The 21,741-nt window shown below is 46.9% G+C and overlaps 1 protein-coding gene across 1 annotated transcript in view; it reads right to left on the reverse strand.

Annotated features, from left to right (window-relative positions):
* Nucleotides 1-657: 657 nt before the first annotated feature.
* Enpp6 (ectonucleotide pyrophosphatase/phosphodiesterase 6) overlaps nucleotides 658-21,741 on the reverse strand; it is a 95,883-nt gene continuing 74,799 nt past the window's right edge. Inside the window, exons 7-8 of the mRNA XM_006970896.4 lie at nucleotides 6,067-6,190; nucleotides 658-1,038 (exon numbers count right to left, since the gene is read on the reverse strand). Coding sequence (XP_006970958.2) covers nucleotides 833-1,038; nucleotides 6,067-6,190 — 330 coding nt within the window. The 3' untranslated portion in view covers nucleotides 658-832. The remainder of the gene's footprint in view (nucleotides 1,039-6,066; nucleotides 6,191-21,741) is intronic.

Below are 21,741 nucleotides of genomic sequence, written 5' to 3' on the forward strand. Positions count from 1 at the left end.
GCGAAAGAGCGGCAGTGTCTGGAGGAAGGAAGAGGTCATAGGCAGATGAACCAGGTAGGCAGATGATCAGTACACATCAATGTTCAGGGCCTGTGGTTCACAAGGCTTTAGACTATGAGAGATTGTGTAGTAAGCCTCACGGACCCTACAATGTAAGCACTCAATGAAATTGAGAAGCCATTTGTCTTCTCAGACTTTGAGAGAGGAAATCATGGCTTCCGCCAGTTCTGTGAGTTTAGTTGTTTTTTGATACTTGAATTGGTTGGTTGGTGATCTCTACTGGCCTGCTTGCTTTCTGAGACTGTGTTCTTAAAAACGCCATGCACCGGGGTGGAAACAGACAGCCTGTGTTGCTTTCCTGTGACTAGACCTCCTCTTTCCGGAATAGAAAAGACAGTGCAGAATTATGGCTGCAGATCCCAAGTATGAGCACTTGAATGTGAACAGGACACAGAGGGCCTGATTGATAGGGCAAGGCAGGATGAAAGGGACCCAGGAAGACTACAGGATATCCATTTGATGACTGGCTGTTACTGGGACAGACCACTGCTCACACTGTTGGTCTTCAGTAAGGATGTGCTAAGGAGAAAACGTGTATAGTGAAGTGAATGAAAAGATCAAAATAACAAACTTTTAGGTAAAACAGAGTTTAAAAAGTTTCTTTTTTAAAAGAAGGGACTTTATGTATATAATCATCCAAGAATAATATGTTTACAACTTCAATGGCCTTGATTGTGTTAATAAAGCTATTATTCGTAAAGAAAATGAAAACTGTCCCATGTTGGAGGCAGGCCTTACTGCAACAGTGCTTTGGAATGAGCGATATGACCAGTTATGCAAAATATAAGAGGAGAATCAAGACCAGGGCACAGTGGTTCAGTGGGGTGGATGGAGCTGAGCTGGTCTGATCCTTCAGCATGCATACCACCCTGGACCAGGACCCATTGTTGGGCAGTGGGGTGATGCCTGATACATTGCACATGATGTTGTAGACATCCACCGATCTGATGGGAGCAGCTCTGAAGTTGGACTTGAAATCTAAAAGGCGAAAACAGACAAGCAGACAGTCAGGACTGGTCACTCAGAAAAGGAAGGTTGACTCAAAGATGGAGAGATTCTGCTCAGGCTCTGGGAAAGTCAGCTCCATCGGTGCCTGTGGCTAAGTGACTTATAAATGAGGATTATAAATGTGGACGGCTATTGGTTGTGAAGGAACAAACCTGTTTCAGATTATTTGTTTATTATAAAGACGTGTCTCTGCCTAAGGAGCCTTCTGATTGGTTTAACAAAGAGCTATATAAATGACCAATAGCTAGGCAGGGAGGATAGGTGGGGTTTCTGGGGAGAAAGAGGAAGAGGAGGAGGAGGAATCAAGGCACAGAGGAGATGCTATTGAGATGCAAACCAAGTGGGACATGAAGAGTGGTAGAGAGGTAAAAGTCACATGGTAGATGTAGATTTAAAAAAAGTATGGGTTAATTTAAGTTATAAGAGCTAGTGGGACAAGCCTAAGCTAAGGCCGAGCTTTCATGATTAATGATTTGGGAGCTGGTTGGCTCAAGAAAAGTCTGTCTACATCCTTCTATGGGACATGGAGATGAGACTCTTCAAAAGACAAGTGAGCAGACAGAGTTCTTTGTGCCTAAGCTCCCTGTGCCTCTGTTGCAATGGAGCACTCCTGCAGAGGCAGACAGGCCAGCGAGGCTGCTCCATTTCTCTAGAGCACTGGGGAGCCAGTGTGGTCAAAGAAGGTCGACTCTTTTGCTGGGCTCTTTGGAAACGTCATGGATATCTTCTAGATCTTCTAGCCAGCCAGGGGTAATACCTAGGGTGCTTTCCAGAGCAGCCACCACAACTTGAGAATGTCTCTCTCTCTCTGCCATACCAAAGTCACAGTTCTATATGGCCCGTGAAGCTGTATAGTCTCCTGGCGACTGATAGCTCACCAGCAATGGCAATGTTGTTCTCAATATATTTAGAGAATTAACTGAACATTGCTTGGGAGCCTTTCGGGAACAGACGAAATAAGTTAGCTATAGGGAATATGAGCAAACTGGTATCGGAGTTGAGATTCCAGGGAAGACCTCAAGTGACCTATGGGGGTCATGGCATTGTGCCTCTACCCAGATCCTGTGCCAGCTGAGGGCATTAGTGTGTAAATCAGAGGCTGGTCATGCACAGTCCTTTCTCCAGGTGGCTCTCTAACCAATTGGAGTTACTTCCCTGTGGGACAGAAAATGAATATGGAGCCCTTTTCCTTTAGACCCGTGGTTCTCAACCTTCCTAATGCTGCGACCCTTTAATACAGTCCCTCCTGTTGTGGTGACCCTGGACCATAAAATTATTTTTTTTGCTACTTCATAACTATAATTTTGCTACTGTTATGAATCATAATGTAAATATGATTTTTCCTATGTGCTTTCTTATGGTCTTAGATGACCCCCGTGAAAGGGTTATTCAACCCCCAAAGGGGTCATGACCCATAGGTTGAAAACCACTGCTTTAGATAGTGACAATCTGAATACAACATAGACAAGCAATTTTTTTGGGGGGGCTCCAAACAAAATATCTAGCAAAATATCCCAAGCAACGTTAAGGCTGAGTTCAGAGTTGAGTTTTGATCCATCAACAGAGGCCTGTGCTTTTAACGTCCATCTTAGAGGTTTCAAGAAGGGACAGAGAGCTTGAGAGGTGGCAAGTCAGGCTCTCTATCTCAGAAAACAATCAGTTCACGTGTTCTGCTAAAGTGGTCAGATCTACTTAATTTTAAAAGACGCAAGCAAAGCATGAGAAAGTATCTTCTAGAAGCACAGTACTGACACCCATTCTCTTTTTGGAATTGTAACTATGGAAGAAAGCTAGAGACAGATGGCCCTGGCACCCAGTGTGTGAGATCTAGAGCAGCTCTTCAAGAAATGGGTTTTCAACTTTGGAGAATTAAAGTTGAATTCAGTGTGAGGAAGCATCAGCACTCTACAGGGCGTGGGAAATGGCACCTAAATCATAATGCCAGATACAACAACCATTATTATTAATAAATAAATAAAGTAAGTGGCATCAAGAAAAAAATTAGGGTTGAAAATATTCACCTTATAAATGGCTTAGAGGGCTCATTTTCATATGAGGGAAGGAGAACAAGGGTCTGAAATTGCTTTAAAGTATAAAAAAAACCTAGTTTTAAAAAATGAGAACATGGCTACATGGGAATATACAAAGGAGAGGTCTCTCAATGTCAAGGCAAATTATGTAACTGGATGAGGGTGGATGGTGGTGACATAGTATCATCACATGAACCCACCACAACCCAATGGATCAATGGAAAGACTGTCCAAGGATTATGATCCCAACTTTGCCTTGTCCTCCTGACTTGCCATGTGACCTGGATGTGAAGGGTCACACTGCTCATCACATGAGGCCAGATCATCATCTGGCGGTGGGGTGGTGCAAGGTATCCTTCTTTGATCTTTCAAAAATCTGAGTTTGAGAGAGAGAGAGAGAGAGAGAGAGAGAGAGAGAGAGAGAGAGAGAAATATATATAGAGAGAGACAGTGGAGATGAAGTTCTGACATACACCCCAGAGAGGATGCTCGTATTTGAAGTATGATTGAAAACGCGAAATTGTGTCCCATGCCTATGCCTGTCCAGAAGGAGGACACAAGACCTCTCTCTGATCTAGTTCATGGCTTTCTGTTCTCAACGCATGGAATTCTGAGCTCAAGTAAAAAGAATGCGAACTTTTAGAAAACTCCCCAGGAGATGAACAATACCTAGTCTGATTTGGAAGGCTTCCACCAAGTCCCACTAGCTCAAGATGACATTTTGAACCTAGATCTGGATCTAAGTTATTCCCACAAGCTTACACACGGACTTTGGGTATTAAAATTCATCTATTGAAAAGAGAAGGTCCCGTAGGCTCACGCTGTGCCCCGCCACCTTCCACCTTGGGCTGTAGCTCTGAGAGAGGTTTGCTGGCTTGTGACCACTTGCTGATTCCTGCCCCTGTCATGTCCTACTGAATACAGAGTTCTCCAGAACCAGATTAGGTAGTCAGTTGAAATTAGAAAATGGGATTAACCACATAGAGGCTATCTTCAGAATTATTTTCCTTTCTCTCTGCTGGACAGACTCACTGGCTTGGAAGGCTGGTATCTGGGCAGCCGCAATGATGCCCAGCCCTCCTCCCTAAGTGAGAAGCATGACGAAGCAGGAAGTGTGCACCTTTATCTGCAAGTGCGGCTAGATAGCTATTAAAGGGCTCTCTCTTAAATTTCCTTCCGAGTCAACAGTCGGTGTGTAAAGCTGTTTAATCTTTCATGAGAACTGGAGCCTGGAATAATGTGATGGTTTGTGAGAGGCTCTCAAGGAAACATTTTTGCAATTAGCCCAGTCCATTTTCATCAGGGGTTGTCTTTCTGTCTGTAAAATGCCGAGGGCTTTCCATTGGAAAGGAGCTGATGACAGAGGCTTCTGTTAATGGACAAAACATCCCTGGTGAATTTCACTCTAAGTCAGAGCAGTGCTGGGTATTTCATTTAGAACTTTTGATGCAGGGGCTGGATTGGCTTATGGTTTAAAACACACACGAGACTTGCTCATACACAGTCCCACAGACAACTGTTGAGCATTCTTGACCTTTCTTCTCTCTTCTGGGAAAGAAAGTGCTGATATTTTTTGACTGAAAATCCTGATGATTGACGTTCTCCCAAATGAAGGCCATGACCTGGGGATGTCTTCTTTCTGATCTACAACAGACCTCAACATAGTCCTAAAAGCTCCATTCTTAATTCCTCTTGCATTGAGGCTCTGCAAGGCCTGGGCTTGGCCAACAGGAAGCTCTCCTAACTTTAACCGGCCAATGGCCCCGCACTCAGACGTCCTCTGGTCCCTTGGACCTGTGTTAGGAACTCAGCCAGTGCTCTACACACGTTTGCCGTCACTGATTCTGATGCTGACTTTGGGATGTGAGAATCCTATGTGGGGTTAACTGCGGCTCACCACTACTGTTTCTCAGCCAAGCTCAGGCTCTTCACTGCACTTTTGTGGTAGGTGGGGTAAACGGAGACAGACAAAGCACAGAGAGTGAATTGACGTGGCCGGCCTCGCTCGCTCCTCCGATGAGAAGAGCAGAGCTCACAGGTAGATAACATATGATTGGAAGTGAATCGTGGACTTTCTTGAGCGGAAGCAGAAATATGCCTTTGGAATACAGATGTCAGGGGGAGAATGTTTAATAGAGGACTGGAGAGTAGTGGAAAGGACAGCTGTGAACTGGTCACCTGACGCCTGAGAGTCCTCGGAGTGAGTGACTACCCTCTCCTCCCTCACCCCTTGATGTCTCTCTTGGATGCTATGTTTCTAGCAGTGTGCCCAGTAGACTACTTGGTAAAATTTTCCAGTGTGCAGATTCACAGTGCCCCATCAGTTAAGTCAAGTGACCAAAGAGGCTCTCTTCATCTGTCCTTTCTTCCAGACCTTTGGAATATAATCTGACCAAGGAAAGGCCAGTAAATGTACTTTTATAAATATCTCTCGTCATTCTGGCTCATTCTCAGAGTCAATCTCAAGGTCATTTCTGAGCCTGCCCTTAAATACATCCTAGTTTATAGTTGGACTCTAAATGGACCCCCACAGGGGTGGATATTCTAGACAAAGCAGGGCTATTTAAGAGCCAGAGTCCAGGAAGCAATAGCGTCAACCTTGAGACTCACAGCTGTCAGCAAACTGGTGTTTGATAAGCCTTTCTGGACATATCAGATAGCTGTAAAATAACATCTTGATGAATTAAGTAAAAAATGAATCATAGACATGTGGAACACATTTTCGGCACCACACTCAGGATTTAAAATTTACAAGGAAAAGTATTTGGCCACAATTGCCAAACCAAAAAAGAATCTGAAAGGAAGCCCGCCAAAGATGCTTCATGGAGAGCGGCTGGATTTGCTTAGCTTGGCCCATAAAGAGGGTCCATAAAGGAACTGCTCCAGCTTTGTACGAGTGTGGTTAGTCCCTGTTAGAGCTGCTTCCTTGGAACGCTGCCTACGAGTATGCCGTCATCCCCTTGCCTACCAGGTCCGAAGGCCAGGAAGATGCCTCTCATGTCCATGAGTTCATTGTCGTATCCATGCCATCCACGCTGCCAGCCTCCCTTCTTGCCAGTGCTGTTCATCCAGAACGGAAGCACCTCTCGATTCTGAAATCAAGAAAGGCAGTGATAGTATATTTGTTCCTGGACAATTGCAATCAGTGGGCAAACGGATCCCAGTGTGGAGATTTCCTTATCAGTATCCCTGAGACTGGGGTCATCCAGCTTCAGCTAGACCACTTTCTACCTCACGTAGCTCCAACTCTTGGCAGCAGCCTCCTAAATTTCTGAACATCTCTGGCTAAGGAGGTATTTTCTTACCCAGAGACGAACCACATTGTGTAATGAGGTTGGGGACCACTAAACACAGCATGTTAGAGATAGAAGGGATGTTAGAACGTGTCTGTGGTCTAAAAGCCAATTTGCTCTTTATCCCGGGTTCCTGCCAGAGAGCTCCTAAAATCCCTTGGAATTTCCTGGATGATAAGAGGGGCTTTTGTTATCCCTAAGGAACCCCTTCTTCCCATTCCAGGCTCTATGCGGAGATGGCCACTGGGCTGGGGGACTAGGTAGCCTCAGGAGGGGGTGGTCACCTAAGGAACAAACCTCTGGATTAGAAGGTTTGCATGTTCGTTCCTGTTCTCCAACCACTAGAGAGAGTGAGGTTGTTGGCTTTCGAGTCCTGTCATATAACCGATGCAATATCTCATCCCCGCAAAATGACACCCCAGAGTCAACCCTGCCAAGCACAATTCAGACACCTTCCAAAGAATGAAAGCTGTGTGCCCCTCACTTCCTTCTCGCCCGGATGTGTCTACTTGGCTGTTCTCAAGTTGTGTCCTTCAAAGCAAAATTATAATCACAAGTGTAGCACTTCCCTGAGTCTTGGGATCCGTTCTAATGGACTGAAGTCAGATGGTGAGAACCCTAGCCAAATCAGGCGTAAGTGGTGGTAGCTTGGGGACCCAGGGCTTGTACCTGGCAGGTGAGTGGAGTCTTATACTCCTTATAGCCTGTGATGTCTGTTCTAACTCCATGCACTACTGTGGGGATAAAACTGAATGTTCAGGTACTGAGATGTTGAACGGTTGTTGGAAAATATGAGGTGTATAGAGTCACCTCATTTTGTAGGGAAGCAACCAGGACCCCAAGGGCTCCTTTAGCCCCTCCAGTGCCCCTTCCACAACACACACAACAGTCTTGTTCCAGTTCCACACTCAGGGACAACATCATACTCATTCTCCCCTGCTCCCTGTATTTAGTCATTTGAAGATGGCTCCCAAAGTCCTCTTCCCTAGGCCTCCTGTATCTCCACTTCCCTCAGCTACTCTCCACCTGGGGAAGGGTGTCAGGGCCACCATTTCCCTGTCATTTTCTTGGGCTCCAGAGGCCCAGTTGTGGTGAGAAGGAGCTTAAAGTTTTTGTGGGTCCCGAACAGCTCGTAGCCTGTCAAACACAGCCCTAGCTCTTTGTTGTAGACAGACCATGTGCTCCTGACAGTTCTGTGACCTTCCTGATGAGCAGAATTCAGCATCGCAAGTATCTCAAATGCAGGAGCAGAATCAGAACAGCACAATTGCCAGCCGTTTCCAGGGTAAGCCTCAAAGCTAACACTGGTATCGCGTATTTACTGAGTCACCCAGCAGACCCAGGGCTGACCGTAGTGTTTACAATCATCACAACATCCTACTGTGGACAGTCCCACCTTTTCTTGGCACAGAGAGGTTAAATGAAAGTCTCAGCATCACACAGCTAATAAGAGGTAGGGTCAGAGCTGGAACTCAAGTCTGTCTGTCAGTCATCACACGCGTTCTACCAACCTGAAGCCACAGCGCTCCTGGTAAAACCGGACCATGAACTGTCTTCTCCTGTCCTGGGTCTTTACCCACCACATGGGGCAGAGAGAGGAGAGTTTGGACTTGGATTGAGTATGGAGTTGGAGTTAGTTTTCTGCTCTCCAGTTCTCTGGCACCAAGTCGAAACTGTGTCACATCTCTGAACTTCACTCTCCCTGTTGGATGTAGGGATGCTCAACGCTCACCTTGTGGAGTTGGGGAGGCTGAGCTGACTATGTGTTAAGAACTTGGCACACAGTAGGTGCTCAACAAATGGCTGATCTGGTCACCAGATGCCACCAGCTGTGGGGCAAGGCATTCTGGTTGCGAGGTTGAGGTCTCTCTGCTTATTTAAACACAGCACACTGCATACTCCTCTGCTCTCACCCCATAAATCGCTCCTGAGCTTTTCTGCTTTCTAAAGGACACTTCTTCACAGACTCTGTTTCCGGGCTTTCCATCATGCCTCGGTCCTCCTCCTCCAGCTGCAGCTTGTAGTTCTGCACGGACATACTTTAACTGCACTGCTAACTTTTCGTACTGCCTTTTGTCTTTTGGTTTTTAGCTGGCTGTAGTGAGGATCACAACACAGTCCAATTTAGCTTCATCAGCTAACTTAATCTGTTGCTTTTCCCACTTTCTGTCTTCAAGGCAGCAAGGCTGGAAGCCCTAAGTGGAACGATTTGATTCTTCAAATCTCACTCGTGATGGGCCCTGTAGTAGGTCTGTTCCCCATAGCCAAGGGGAAGATGGACAGCCTAGCTTAAAAACTACAGTCTACAAGGCTACCATTTCTCACTGCACAAATAAATACAACGATAATCTTAGTCCTTAAGGTAATTGGGGAATTGTCCAATTACTGATAAATCACAGTTGTTTATTAAAGTGACAAGTTACCCCAAAGAGGGGGAAAAAAAACCGAAAAACTATTTTTACAGATATAAATAATAATAATGAACTGGTCATGTAAGCAGGGACTAATTCTTTTAAACTAAAGAGGTGGCCCAGGTGATATGCAAACACACCTTTAATTTTAAAATAATGGCTTCTGGCATCTTAGCATTGTACCTGCATCCTCTTCTCACGGCACACACATGGAATTATGCAGGGAGAAGGAAAATTCTAGCTCTGGGGGTCTTCCAGCTGCTGATTGAGAAATTGACCTTATCCGTACCCCTACCATGGACTGCCACACAGTGCCACCTAGTGACATGCTGGCGAGGTATCCAGGCCACCTAGATCTGGCCAAAGGTGAGAAACGTGTGTGTGTGTGTGTGTGTGTGTGTGTGTGTGTGTGTGTGTTGTCCGTCCATCCGTCCGTCTGTCTGTCTGTCTGTCTGTCTGTGTTGCACATGGCTGCAGGAGAGGGGGGCCACAATGAGGAGGCTGCAATGAGAAGCCAATCAAGAGGAGCAGATATCCCACAGCTCCTCCTCCATGACAGAACCTGGGGGACATCGCTGGTGCCAGGCCTGACCCCAAGGAGGCTCTGAGACGTGAGGGGCTTTTACACTGCTCGTCTCACGTGGGACAAGACCAGAGGAAAGCGACTGCCAGCCAGAGTGCACAGTCACAGGGCTTTCTACGCTCACCTGGGGGTGTGGCAACCCAGGACGGTCACCAGCCATCCCAGTGTGCTGTCACGGGGACTTGAGAGATTCAAGATTTCAGTTTTAAAACTGGACTCCCTCCCCCCACCCCCTCACCCCGGGCAAACCAGAGCAAGTTGGTGGCGCCGCATTTAACACTACATGTAGAATTCAATGATCATCATACTGCGTGCTCTTCCGGGCACTTCTGGTGCCTCCCAAGCCCCTGCCATGCCCATGGGCTGGTACAACGGACAGGAAGGCTCCCATTCAACATTCTGATCATTTCCAATGGGAAGGATCTAGAACTTGGCAGCACTATACAAGGGAACCCTGGGGAAAATGGGTGAGGGTTTTGGATTTGGACTTGGCTTCTTCCATTGCTGCGTGTACTCCTTTTCCAGCCTGCCACCAAGACCCCTATGATGCGCTAGACTTGAATTTGGGGTGTCAGAGGAAAAATGATACGAGTTGCAGTTTCTAGACCAGGGCTTAGTTTCAACCAAACTTGGCATTAATTAGGAAAAGTGGCATTCAAGTCAGAACCAGTAGGTGAGGTTTGTTCAGGCCTTGCTGGGGGCTGTTGCTTTGCCCTCCACCATGGAGGACTCCGTGGTGTTAATCTGCAGTGAACTGGAAGAATAGCTAGAGATGTCTGGTTGGGAGTAAGAGTGGAGGTGGGAGGGGATGTGAGGCCTGAGAGAGATGTCCTGCCCTGAGTCAGAGTAATGACTTCTCGTGATGTGGACATGTGACTGGGATGGATGCTCTCTGGCCGGGGGCCTGTAGTGTGGCCTCCCTGTGGCCTCCTTCTGGTTGATGCTTTTCTTCCCGTGGAGGCCACAGCTGTGGTGGCCAACTTTAGAAGGGAGCACTCACTCTTCATGCTGGTGGCTCAGAAGCCAGGCTGGGCATAGACTGCCCTGGGCATGTCCTACGTTCCACTCTTGGATGCTTGCCTTCTGTAGGTCTGGGCGCACCAGGGTTTGATCTGACCCATATTGGAGCATGGAAACCTCTGAAAGGCATTCATCCCCCCCCCCCCCCCCCCCGGCATCATTGAACGGTCATTCATTATTTACTGAAGACAGGCTTTGTTTTAACTCCCTGCCATCCATCCCAAGGTCAGATCATGTGTTTTCCATGTGGCTCTGGGTGCAGCTTGAGAAGCCCTTCCAAGAAAGGCCACAGAGCTTCAGGCATGGCATAATCAAGGATAAAGTTGGCTGGGACTCGGTGGAATAGCTGGGCCATTGGCTTTCTCTAACTGGGCTCTGCTCTCCTTGGCTGGGGCCCGAGGAGTACCGGTTGCTGGCTGTTAATCATCTTTCCTCTTGCACCACTGCTGTAAATTTGGATTCGGATCTGGAGTATCCCCAAAGGCCCGTGTGTTAAAGGCTTGATCTCCAGCCAGTGGTACCGTGGGCAAGGGACACAACCTTTAAGAGCTGGGCTCTGGGGAGAGGAAGTTAGATCATTGGAAGAGTGCCTTGGAAGGCAATATTTGGACCTTGGCCCCTTCCTTCTCTCTCTGCTTCAAAAGGACCAAAAGGTGACTGGCTCTCCTCTGCCATATGCTTCCCACCATGGTGTGATGTGTTGGCTCCAAACAGGATCGATGAATCATGGAACCATGAGCAAAAGTAAATCTTTTTGTCTTTTGTAGTTGGTTAACTCGGTTAGTTTGTCACAGTAACAGGAAGCAGACGAACAAAACCACTAAGAGTATAAATCTTTTCCCCCCTCAAGTTATTTCCAAAAATCTTGGTGCAGGGGAGGGAGGATGTTCTAGAAATTAAATTAAAATAAGTGAAACGTGAAGCATTCGAGGTGCATTAGAACAATAATAGAAATTCAACATGCCGTCAACATTCCTAGGTCACGCTTTTCACAAGAGCCTCCCTCTTCCTAAAAGAGAGGGAAACTATAGTTACGTAGTGTCATCTCAGAAGGAGAAGGAAGAGCAACAATGTCCCTGTCCCCGGAGGCACTGCTGAAAATGCCCGTGAGCCACAGCGTGTTGACAGTCTTGGATCTGTGCTAGGGTTAAGAAGGAGTTGTGCCTTCTCCTATTATCCATGTGTTCTGTAGCAATCATCTCCAACTCAAAGCATTTCTTCCTGGATGGAAGAGCCGGCGGGGGTGGGGGGTGGGGGGTGGGGGGTGGGGGAGGGTTGTGAGACTCAGGAAGCTCCCGACACTTACAAGGCTAAGAAGTTCAGAGCATTGGAAGATTCATGACAGGCCTCTCTAAGGTTGCCTACAGAGGCAGGTGATGGCTGCCGGGCGATAGGAGATTGCTGTGGGGGTGGGGGTGGGGGTGCAGCCGTCTGCTCGTCATCTATGGAGCTCCAGGGACACAGTGTCTGAGTCCTTACTCTTTTTTTTTTTTTTTTTTTTTTTTTTTTTTTTTTGGTTTTTCGAGACAGGGTTTCTCTGTGTAGCTTTGCGCCTTTCCTGGGACTCACTTGGTAGTCCAGGCTGGCCTCGAACTCACAGAGATCCGCCTGGCTCTGCCTCCCGAGTGCTGGGATTAAAGGCGTGCGCCACCACCGCCCGGCTCTGAGTCCTTACTCTTACTGGGGTAGGCTTTCCAGGCATGCAGCTGCCTTGTGTCACTTCAAGTCACTTGGGCTGTGCAACAGGTGACCAGCGCTCCTGTCAGTACCCCCAGGAACCTCACTGATCCGTGGAATTATTGCTTTGAGATATTATCAGTGCCCTAAGATGGGAAGACATTCGTTTGCATCCGAGGAAAGGCCACACTGCCCCAGATGCTTAGCTTTCATGCCACTGCTTTTTAAAAGTGTTCGGCAGGGTGTGTTCCTGGGTCAGGTCCCTAGGAGCCCCTGGGGAGCCGTGGTCTTAAACTTGGGTATGTGTTCACCACATGCAGCTCCCAAGAGATGTCCGAACAGTTGCTCTGTTTCGGTCTTAACAGGACGTAACTACTCAGCCTTGGTCCCCTGGCCTGACCCTGGAGAGTCTCTTGCCACACACGCAGCTTGGTCCTTGCCATGGGAAATACCAGGCAGCAGAGTCAGCAGGGGTCACGAGAAGCCGGCTAGAGTGAAGCGTTGGAGAGAGGACTGTGGACCAGGGATGGCTCTTCCTCTTTACTGGGATCTCATTTGTTGAATCATTGGCGGAGGGGTGCGGGGGGCCTGCACTCTCGGTTTCCACACGTGACCCCAGTCACTGTAGTGAGCAAGCTGTTCCCAACATTTTCCATCTGACTTCCTGAAGCTCAATTAGTTGGGCCTGGACAATACCACGCTCGCTGCCATAATCACTCAGAAGCCATGCTTCCCAGATTGTCTTGATTTCCCCAAATATTTTGGAGTAGGGCCTAACTGCCATTCAGCCAGAGGCTTTAGAATTGGGCCTGGCATGCCATAGCCTTTACTAGTCTTCAGAACAAATCTTTCCTCTATGGACAAATATCGGCCTCTTATAGATGCCCGGGCCTGTGCTGGCCCCATCTGTTTTAACGGACACAGGGATCCGGACGAGCAGCACAAAGCACCATGCTTCACGGTCCTTTTCCACGCTCTTGCGCCATCTTGCTTTTCTTCAGCTCGGTAGACACTTTTCCAGGAGAGGCTACGGACACCGGCCCTTGAGAGCTGGCTGCCGACCAGTGAGCTGACATGTCCTGTTCAATCTGGGGCTCATTGAAGCTACAACTGTCGCTCAGAGTTTCACCGCCTTCCCCAGTTGGCATCTTTCCTAGAGCTCTTAAGAATGAGTTGAAGTCTTGACTCAACCCTCCTTTCCTTGGTAATTGCTTAGCAACCCATAAAGCGAATAGTCTTCGAATAAGGAACCAATGCAACAGTCTAGGTGTTTATTCGTCTGTCCAATCTACTCACACGCACTATGGCTCCAGAGTACACTGCAGAACACATCCTTCCTGCCAAAGTCAAAAGACCTCATCAAAGACTCGTTCTCTAGGAACCTCCACTCGAGACCAGAGAGTCCAGAAACAGGCAAACTGGTACCCAGCAGAAGGATTTGTGATCTTAGGAAAGTCCCAAATGAGGACAATTAGGAACAACTGAGTGTATCGAGGGAGAGGGGGGCGTCAGCTGGACTTTGAAGGACTGGAAGGACTTTGTGGGAGTTAGGACAATCCCCGGATCCTGTTGGTTGCTTATGGGGGCGGATTGAAGGTATTTGTCTGCTAGGAAGGGCTTAATTCAAGACAGTTGTCACTGTCGTTGACTGAAAATTTTATATTTTTGGTTGTGAGCCTAGCCTTTAATGGCTGAGCCATCTCTCCAGCCCGACTGAAAATTTTAAAGCAAAAAGTTCTTGATGTATTTACAATGTGAAAGACGTTAAATGACTTCATGTCCCAGGACATTATTGAAACCTCCTTTGTGCACAGTAGGAGGCTCACTTAGCTTTTTAATGACCCTGGCATGACGAAGGAGGGTTTCTCTCACAGTTTCTTCCCACGCGTGGTATTGCTATTTAAAGGTTTATGAGATGAGTTCATCATTTCTGCATCTGTCAGAAAATGAATGGAACTGGAAATCCTGTTTAGTGAAATAAGCCAGATGCAGAACCTAGATTTAATAGTGTGTGTGTGTGTGTGTGTGTGTGTGTGTTACTGTGATAGAATTAGTTTTAAATGTCATCTTAACACAACCTGGAATCACCTGGGAGATGGGCTTCCAAGTATGCCTATGGGGGATTATCTTCATTTCACTAATAGATATGGGAAGACCTGTCCACTGTGGGTGGTACCCATTCCCTAGGCACGGGATTCTAGACTGCCTAAGAGTGGAAAGTGTGAGCTGAGCACTAGCATGTGTGTGTTTATCATTCCCTTCCTGACATCGTGACGGGATGCTTCAAACTCCTGACGCCTCGGCTTCTCCTCCAGGATGGATCATAACCCGTAACTGTGAGCTAAGAGAAACCCTTTCTCCCTGAAGTTGCTTTAATCAGAGTGTTTTATCACAGCAACAGAAAAGCAACCAAGACAGCCATGAAACTAGAAAGAGGGTCACCAGAGGGAGAACAAATTCTAAGGAGGGGGAGGGTGGTGGAATACATGTGACATGAAAACATTCAGAGGGAGAATGGGAACCAGCTAGAAAGATTAGGTGACAGAAGGGAGGGTGTGAACAAAGTCTAATGACACATACATATGAAGACACCATGATGAAACGCATTACGTTGTACATGAGTTTAAGAAAAATTTAAAATACAGAAGATTATCTCTAGTTAGTGAATCGGTACAAGAAATCCTGTTTATATTTATACTTACAACAGGATTTCCTTTGTTGTGAAACTACACATAAATGAAGACCTGTTTTGTTTTTTCTTTCTTTCTTTTTTTCTTTCTTTTCTTTGCTACAGTACTGGGGATTCAACCAGACCTTAGCTTTACTCCTGAGCTAGTGCAGATATGCTGAACTATCCCTCCAAACCCCCTTTCATCATTATTCTTTTTATTTTGAAGAAGGGTCTTCCTCTCTGTAGCCTAGGGAATTTGCAATCCTCCTGCCTCGAAGCATTAGCACCCGCGACCACCACCACATAGCTGGATTACAAGTCTGCTCTACCAGGATAGACCAAAGACTTGACTTTTGGCATGAACTGTGGTTACACCCCATTCCTTCAGATTTGAGGATCCTGTTTACATGCCCAGGAACACTGCACTTGGTTTCAGCTCAAGGCCCCCTTTCGGAGAAAGCTTCCCACCCTGTCACTCCAGAAATGGTCTTTTACGGCATTCTCCCCTCTTCTTTAGAATGTGTAACCTATTTGTAATAACACATTTGTTGACCCCTCTGGCCTGCACACTGAGCTGATTTTTGGCTCTCTCTCTAGGCTGCATCAGGCAGCCAGGGACTCCTGGTGGCTCCTCAGTGGAGTCAGCATGTTATGCAGTTCATTACATGAGTAGGCACTAAGCAAATATTTGTGGAGTTTGGTAGGCCCAGGGGCTTAATGGCTCAGGATGCAAGAGCAGACATGAGTTTGGTGGAAACTTCCCTGAATCATTTCTTGTATTGTCCCTGACTGTCTCATGCCAGGGATATTTGGCAGTACTGGATGTGTCTATTGGGTGCCCTTGGATGGCATCAGACATTGTGACGTCCCAGTCTCTCTGCTCTCTGGCCTAGCACCTGCTGAGGAAGGAGGCGGCAATATGGCTGCCTGAAAATCCAAATCGAGCGTGAGTGAAGGCCGAATCGCTCAGGGTTCTGATGTTCTGCGAGCCAGTGTGACCTCATCTGTTGTGGGATCATGCTTTTATACACTGGTTTAATAAAACGCTGATTGGCCAGGAGCCAGGCAGGAAGCACAGGTGGGGTAAGTGGACAAGGAGAATTCTGGGAAGAGGCAGGCTGAGTCAGGAGACGCCAGCCCACTGTCCAGGGAGCAGCATGTAATGGCACACAGGTAAAGCCAGGGAAAACATGGTGACATATAGATTAACAAAAATGGGCTGAGTTCAAGTGCAAGACCTAGTAGTCAGTAAGAAGCCTGAGCTAATGGCTGAGCAGTTTTAATTAATGTAAGCTTCTGAGTGATTATTTTATAAGCAGCTGCGGGGTCTGTGAGGCTGGGCAGGACTGGAGAAAACTTCAGCTACACTCATCCCCTGAGAGAAAGAAACAATATCCACAGAGGTTTTTTTTTTTTTTTTTTCCCCAGAGGAACTGGCCAGCACTTAGGGAGAGAGAGGAGATGGAGCACGAGTCGAGCGCTCTGCTTCCTGTCCTGAGGAACAGTGACTGGCTGGGGGAACCGTGGGCCTTGACCTCAGTGGTGACTCGTTTTCCTCTTTCTGTTTAGTCCCCTGGAAATACGAACACCTTCAGATTTCCGCTGGCTAAGGAAGGGTGGTCAGACCAAGGACAGATGTTGGAATCTAGCTTGTATTTGGAAACACCTGGAACAGAAGTGACCTCAGGAGTCACTGAGCACCTGGGTCACTCTGGATATTGGTACAATTCCTGTGACAAATTGCATCTGTGTCTCTGTCTTTTCAGTGGCAGCTCTCTAGGTGACCATAAGAAGAAATGATCTCTCAGTGGTTGTCTTGATCCTGTGAGAGTCTTAGTGAAAGGTGCTGGGTGCCACTGCCGTGAAAGCTCCACCTTACACTTTTGTGGTTATGGGATGGTAGCTGTGGGAACCAAGGCATGAGGGAGCGGTGAGGTTCTATTTTATTAGGTCCTAGCCAGCATCAGCTTGTCCTTACTCAGCTTTTTTCCTAATCACTTTGAAATGAGACCCAGTGAGATTGCATTCAGGGCTGAGACTTTGTCATCTGCAGATCTGAAGTGAGACCCAGCTCTGTCCTGCCACAGCACGCACCTCGGACAGGTGTGCAGGTTTACAGGGCAAAACACAAGTCTCTTTTTCTTCTGACTAGAGAGAAGTTTGCAAATGGAAATGTGAGCGATAAACAGTTCTGGTCCTGGGCGGAAACAAGGACGCAGAATGCAGTTTTCAGCGGAGTGTACTCAAGAGAGGGTCATAGACAGTACAGGTCTGTAGAAGAACGTCAACAGAGGTACTTCTGATTTTAGGACTTTTCAGAAAATGACTCCTCAGTGTTAGAGTAGGATCAGCATTTGAAATTTTTATATATGATATCCAGGAAATAAAAAGGCATATATTCAAGAATAGGAATAAAGTGATCATGGTAGGTTCACGCTATGGACCTAAGGTACAAACATGAATGACAGGGATACCCCAGTTTCTCTCAGGACACAGATGATGATGACTTTCTGGAGAAAGAGGTGCTCATATATGACAGACACCATGAACGACATGCGTAAATCTGACTGCGCTGAGAAGCCCTGAGATATACCAGCCTTCCATTTTTGTTTCCTTATGTCGCTCCAGGACCAACGGTACCCACAATCCAAAATGAGGAGAATTAACAGGAGGCAATTAGTTCAGGATATTTTTGTTCTTCAGTTGTTATCACTGACCAATGTTCATTTTTCCCCCATGGATATATTTATTATCTGATAAAAAGGTAAGTGTGCACCATAGAAACTTTGGGAAAGGAGCCATTCAAAATGCATGACTCAGGCATGACCAATAACAACTGGTGTGTAGTTCCATCATTGTTAGTTAAGTCAACAGGGTGGGTCAACACACATCTTTCAGAGGTAGTCTTATTTTTTTCTTGTCCGATTTATCTTACTTTTATTCCTGTCTTCTCTTATTCTACAGCTTTTATTTATTTTCTCCTTTGACAATTTTGTTATGTATACAATATATTCTGGTGCATTCTGGTTACTCTTCCCCCACCATCTATCTCCCACTCATCCTAGTACACACACACACACACACACACACACACACACACACACACACACACACACATTTTGCTTTACTTATCTGTCTATTTATTTATTTATTTATCTATTTTTGGTTTTTCGAGACAGGGTTTCTCTGTGTAACAGCCCTGGCTGTCCTGGAACTCACTCTGTAGCCCAGGCTGGCCTCGAACTCACAGAGATCCGCCTGCCTCTGCCTCCTGAGTGCTGGGATTAAAAGCATGCGCCACCACACTCAGCTCCTGTTTTACATATCTTTAATATCAAGTTTCCCTCTTGAAATCTTTCTTTTTTCTTCCTCCCCTCCTCCCTCCCTCCTTCCCTGTGTTCTTTCCTGCCTTTCTTTTTTTCCAGACAGGATCTCACACATCTGAGGCAGGCCTGGAGTTTCCAATGTGGTCAAGGATGACCTTGAACTTCTGATCTCCCCCTGCTTCTACCTCTGTGTGCTGGGATACCTGGTGTGTGCCGAAATGGCCAGTTTATGTGGTGCTGGGCATGGGATCCAAGGCTTACATGACAGGGCAAGCAGTCTAGGAGCTGAGCTACATCCCCAGCCCTAATTATAGATTTTAAAATCCGTTCATGTGGCTATCCATGGTGTGGATTCTTTTTTTTTTTTTTTTTTTAATGGGGTTTTCTTTGTTCTTAAGCCCACATCATGAAATACCTGGGCATCCTCGCTAACAGGTGACTCGTAGTTTTTAATAACTTAAATTAATGTGTGTGATACATACAAAAGTAATATATAATATAGTGTATGTAACCATATAACAGAAGATAATAATTTTCCGTTTTCATCCAGGGAAGCATGACTCAGCTCCCTTGCGTGTGGGGTGGGGATGGGTGGGGCCCAAGGCTGGGGACAGGAGGAGGCTTTTTCAGGCAGTCCCAGGCATCCCAGAGTGGATTGCTGATCTCCTGGGAAGTGGTGTGCCATGCCCTACGCCTGCTTCTGTAATGCTTTGTTCTGAGACTCCCGGTTTCTTAACCCCAGCTTCTGCATCTCTTTGGTTTTGTGACTGAGGTTCCTTATTCTGCAATTCAGTGCATCTCAGAAGCAAATCTCACCCCAGGCAGGAATTTTCTAGCCACATCAACCAGTTGATTGATGAGACCTTAGGGGAAGTTGCTAATAGTTTCTAGACAGGGGCAGATTTTCAGGGTCTTTAAAGAAACTTCACTACAAGAACTTATTGGGTATGTGGGTTTTTTTTTAAGACCTTGTCTTCATAATTACATACCCTTTCTTACAGAGAGGCCCTCCCTACCAGCATTCCATAATACTCAGGGTTCCACATAACTGCTTCTACCTCTAGTTTTGAAATATATACCAATATTCCATAACAGGAGATGTGCAGTGAAAAGTCACGCCATTTCTTTCCTGCTTTGGGGTGTTTTGAGAGGCCATACAGCTCAGAACTGCAGCAACTATTTTGTGATCTTGAAAGAAAAGCAGAATTACACAGAGCTGGCTCAAGGACTTGACTTCATCGAGTTTCTGGATTAAGCAACCATGGAACTGATTGTCTCCAGACTCAGTTAAATGAGATGGCAAAATTGTTATTGAAGCCATTGTTCAAGTGGCCTGTGACCCAGACTCGGTGGCACGTGCCTTAGTCCAAATACCCAGGAGGCTGAGGCAAGAGGTTAGTGAATTTGAGTCCAGTCTGAGCTATAGAGTGAACTCCCATAGTAAAGCTATGTGGGAAACTTCGCAATACTTTGTTTCAAGAAGCCAAAAATAAAAACAGAAAGGCAAATGGCTCCTGGCTTACAACCTAACACCATTTTAACCAGTACGCTCAGGTCTCCCAGGACTGTTTATATCACTCAACAAGATAGACATCTTTTTCCTGAGTGGACTACAACAAGATATCATATTTCCTTTATGGGAAGAACCTCTGCCAAACTGGAGGGAATCTCCCTTCCCCCCATCAGGGCATTTCCCTTCCTAGCTGGAATGGTTTCATAGTGCCTGTCCACCCCTGTGGGGACCCAAGGCATGGCCCACTGGAACTGCGATGGTATCTCACTAGCTGTCCACCCCTCCATGGTGATCTCTGGCTTTGCCACCCCTACTTATTTCCAGCAAAGTACCCCAAATCACCCCATAGCCTGCCAGTCTCCCCATCCCCCGCACTGTAGCCTCTCAGCCCTTGAACTAGACATGAGGAAGCAAATGGCAGATGTCTCCAGGCATGCTAACACTCTAGTGGCAGAGCACTGTGCATTAATCCTCACAACTTACCGACCTCCAGAGATTCAGAACGGTTCCCCCAGAATTTTATAAAATGCGAGATGTTTCAGAGCAAGAACAAACAAACAAACAAAAAGAAAGTTCTTTGCTGTGACTTGGGAGGTCTTTCTTGATGGACTGTTGTCAGTGGGTCTCTAACCAGGTTGCCTGTGTCCTCCACAGAGGGCCCTGAGAAACACGTGTGTTTGTATGCTACAGACTAGGAATATGAATATATGAATAAAACCGATTGTGTTCTTATTATTATTCTATATTGCTGTGTGTGTGTGTGTGTGTGTGTGTGTGTGTGTGTGTGTGTGTGTGTGTGAGAGAGAGAGAGAGAGAGAGAGAGAGAGAGAGAGAGAGAGAGAGAGAGAGAGAGAGAGAATGATACATGGCAAAGTTATTGTTAATATTCTGACCTGCCCCTTGGGGCCACCCTGTGTCCTGATGTAGAAGGAAAAACTTCTGCCCCTTCCTTCTGCTTTTTCCTTCCACAAGGTGGGCACCCCCTTCTCTCCCCCCTTTCTGTCTCTCTGCCTCTTTATCTTTCTATTATAATAAACTCTCCACGCGGATGTAGCATCTGCATTGTGAATGTCCACCCCACCGCCATGCCCGAAGGGAGTGGGTTGCCCACCAGCATCTGCCCAGCCTGGTCCCCTGCACGCGTGGGATACCCTGGCCCGGCCAGCTGGGGGTTTCCCATGTGTGCATAAATCATAGCAGTCATAGCTTAAAATATTCTCTCTCAGTCCATGTGAACCCCAAACGGGCGGACAAACTAAAGAGCTACATTTTAGTTCCCAGAAGTGGTGGTGTTAGAAGGCGTCTCTTGAATCCCTTTCTGTCTCTAGGTATTTTTGAAGGTTTCCTATGGAGCCCAGGCTGGCCTGGAACTTGTCCTTCTCTCTCTGCGTCCACCTTAGAGACTCTAAATGGCATGGCAGAGGACGGGCGATTCGGTTTCAGCAGAGCCTGACCGGCCTCTGCCTTCTGTTGCCCGTGGTTTCAACCAGATCTGCCTTGTTTTCGGTTCACGGTGACCAGACGTTTCTCTCTGTGAACACCCAGGAATAAGGCAGTCTTGCCCAATAGCTGACGTTCTTGTCCCAGAGCCTTTTCACTTCATGGCCTGCTTGTCGGTCACCCGCTCACTGGCCCAGATGCCCATTTCCACTGATGAGGAACCACTTCCCTCTAACATATTATTTACCTGAAGTCCTAGGCATCACTGCTTCAGCCACCTACTACTTAACCTTTAACCTTGCTGTTCCAGCGAAGCACAGCCCACCTTGGAACACATGTCTGAAGGAATGCTCCCTTCCAGAAGGGACTGGATTCTCAGTGTGACCATAGATTCCTCTGGAAGGTAGGACATGGATTCTGCTGAGCCTGGAGCCCAGGACGACAAGGAGGAGGAAGGCAGGCAGGCCTGAGGCCCATTAGGGCTTGGGCCCAAAGGGAAGGATAATCTCTGCTGTAAAAACCAGCTGGTAATTTGGGGGCCTGGGTCCCTGCAGTTGTTTCCTAAACATTTCTCTCAGGATGGAACCAACACAGGGCTCTCCTGGCTTTTCGCCGCCCTGGAGCAAGGACTTCAGATCACAGTAATTGCCCTGCTTTAAGCTAAACAGGTTGTGTGGAAGCTTGAGGAATTGAGTTCAGGCCAGTTTAT

This window comes from Peromyscus maniculatus, chromosome 17, assembly GCF_049852395.1.
Source record: "Peromyscus maniculatus bairdii isolate BWxNUB_F1_BW_parent chromosome 17, HU_Pman_BW_mat_3.1, whole genome shotgun sequence".
Classification (NCBI taxonomy): domain Eukaryota; kingdom Metazoa; phylum Chordata; class Mammalia; order Rodentia; family Cricetidae; genus Peromyscus; species Peromyscus maniculatus.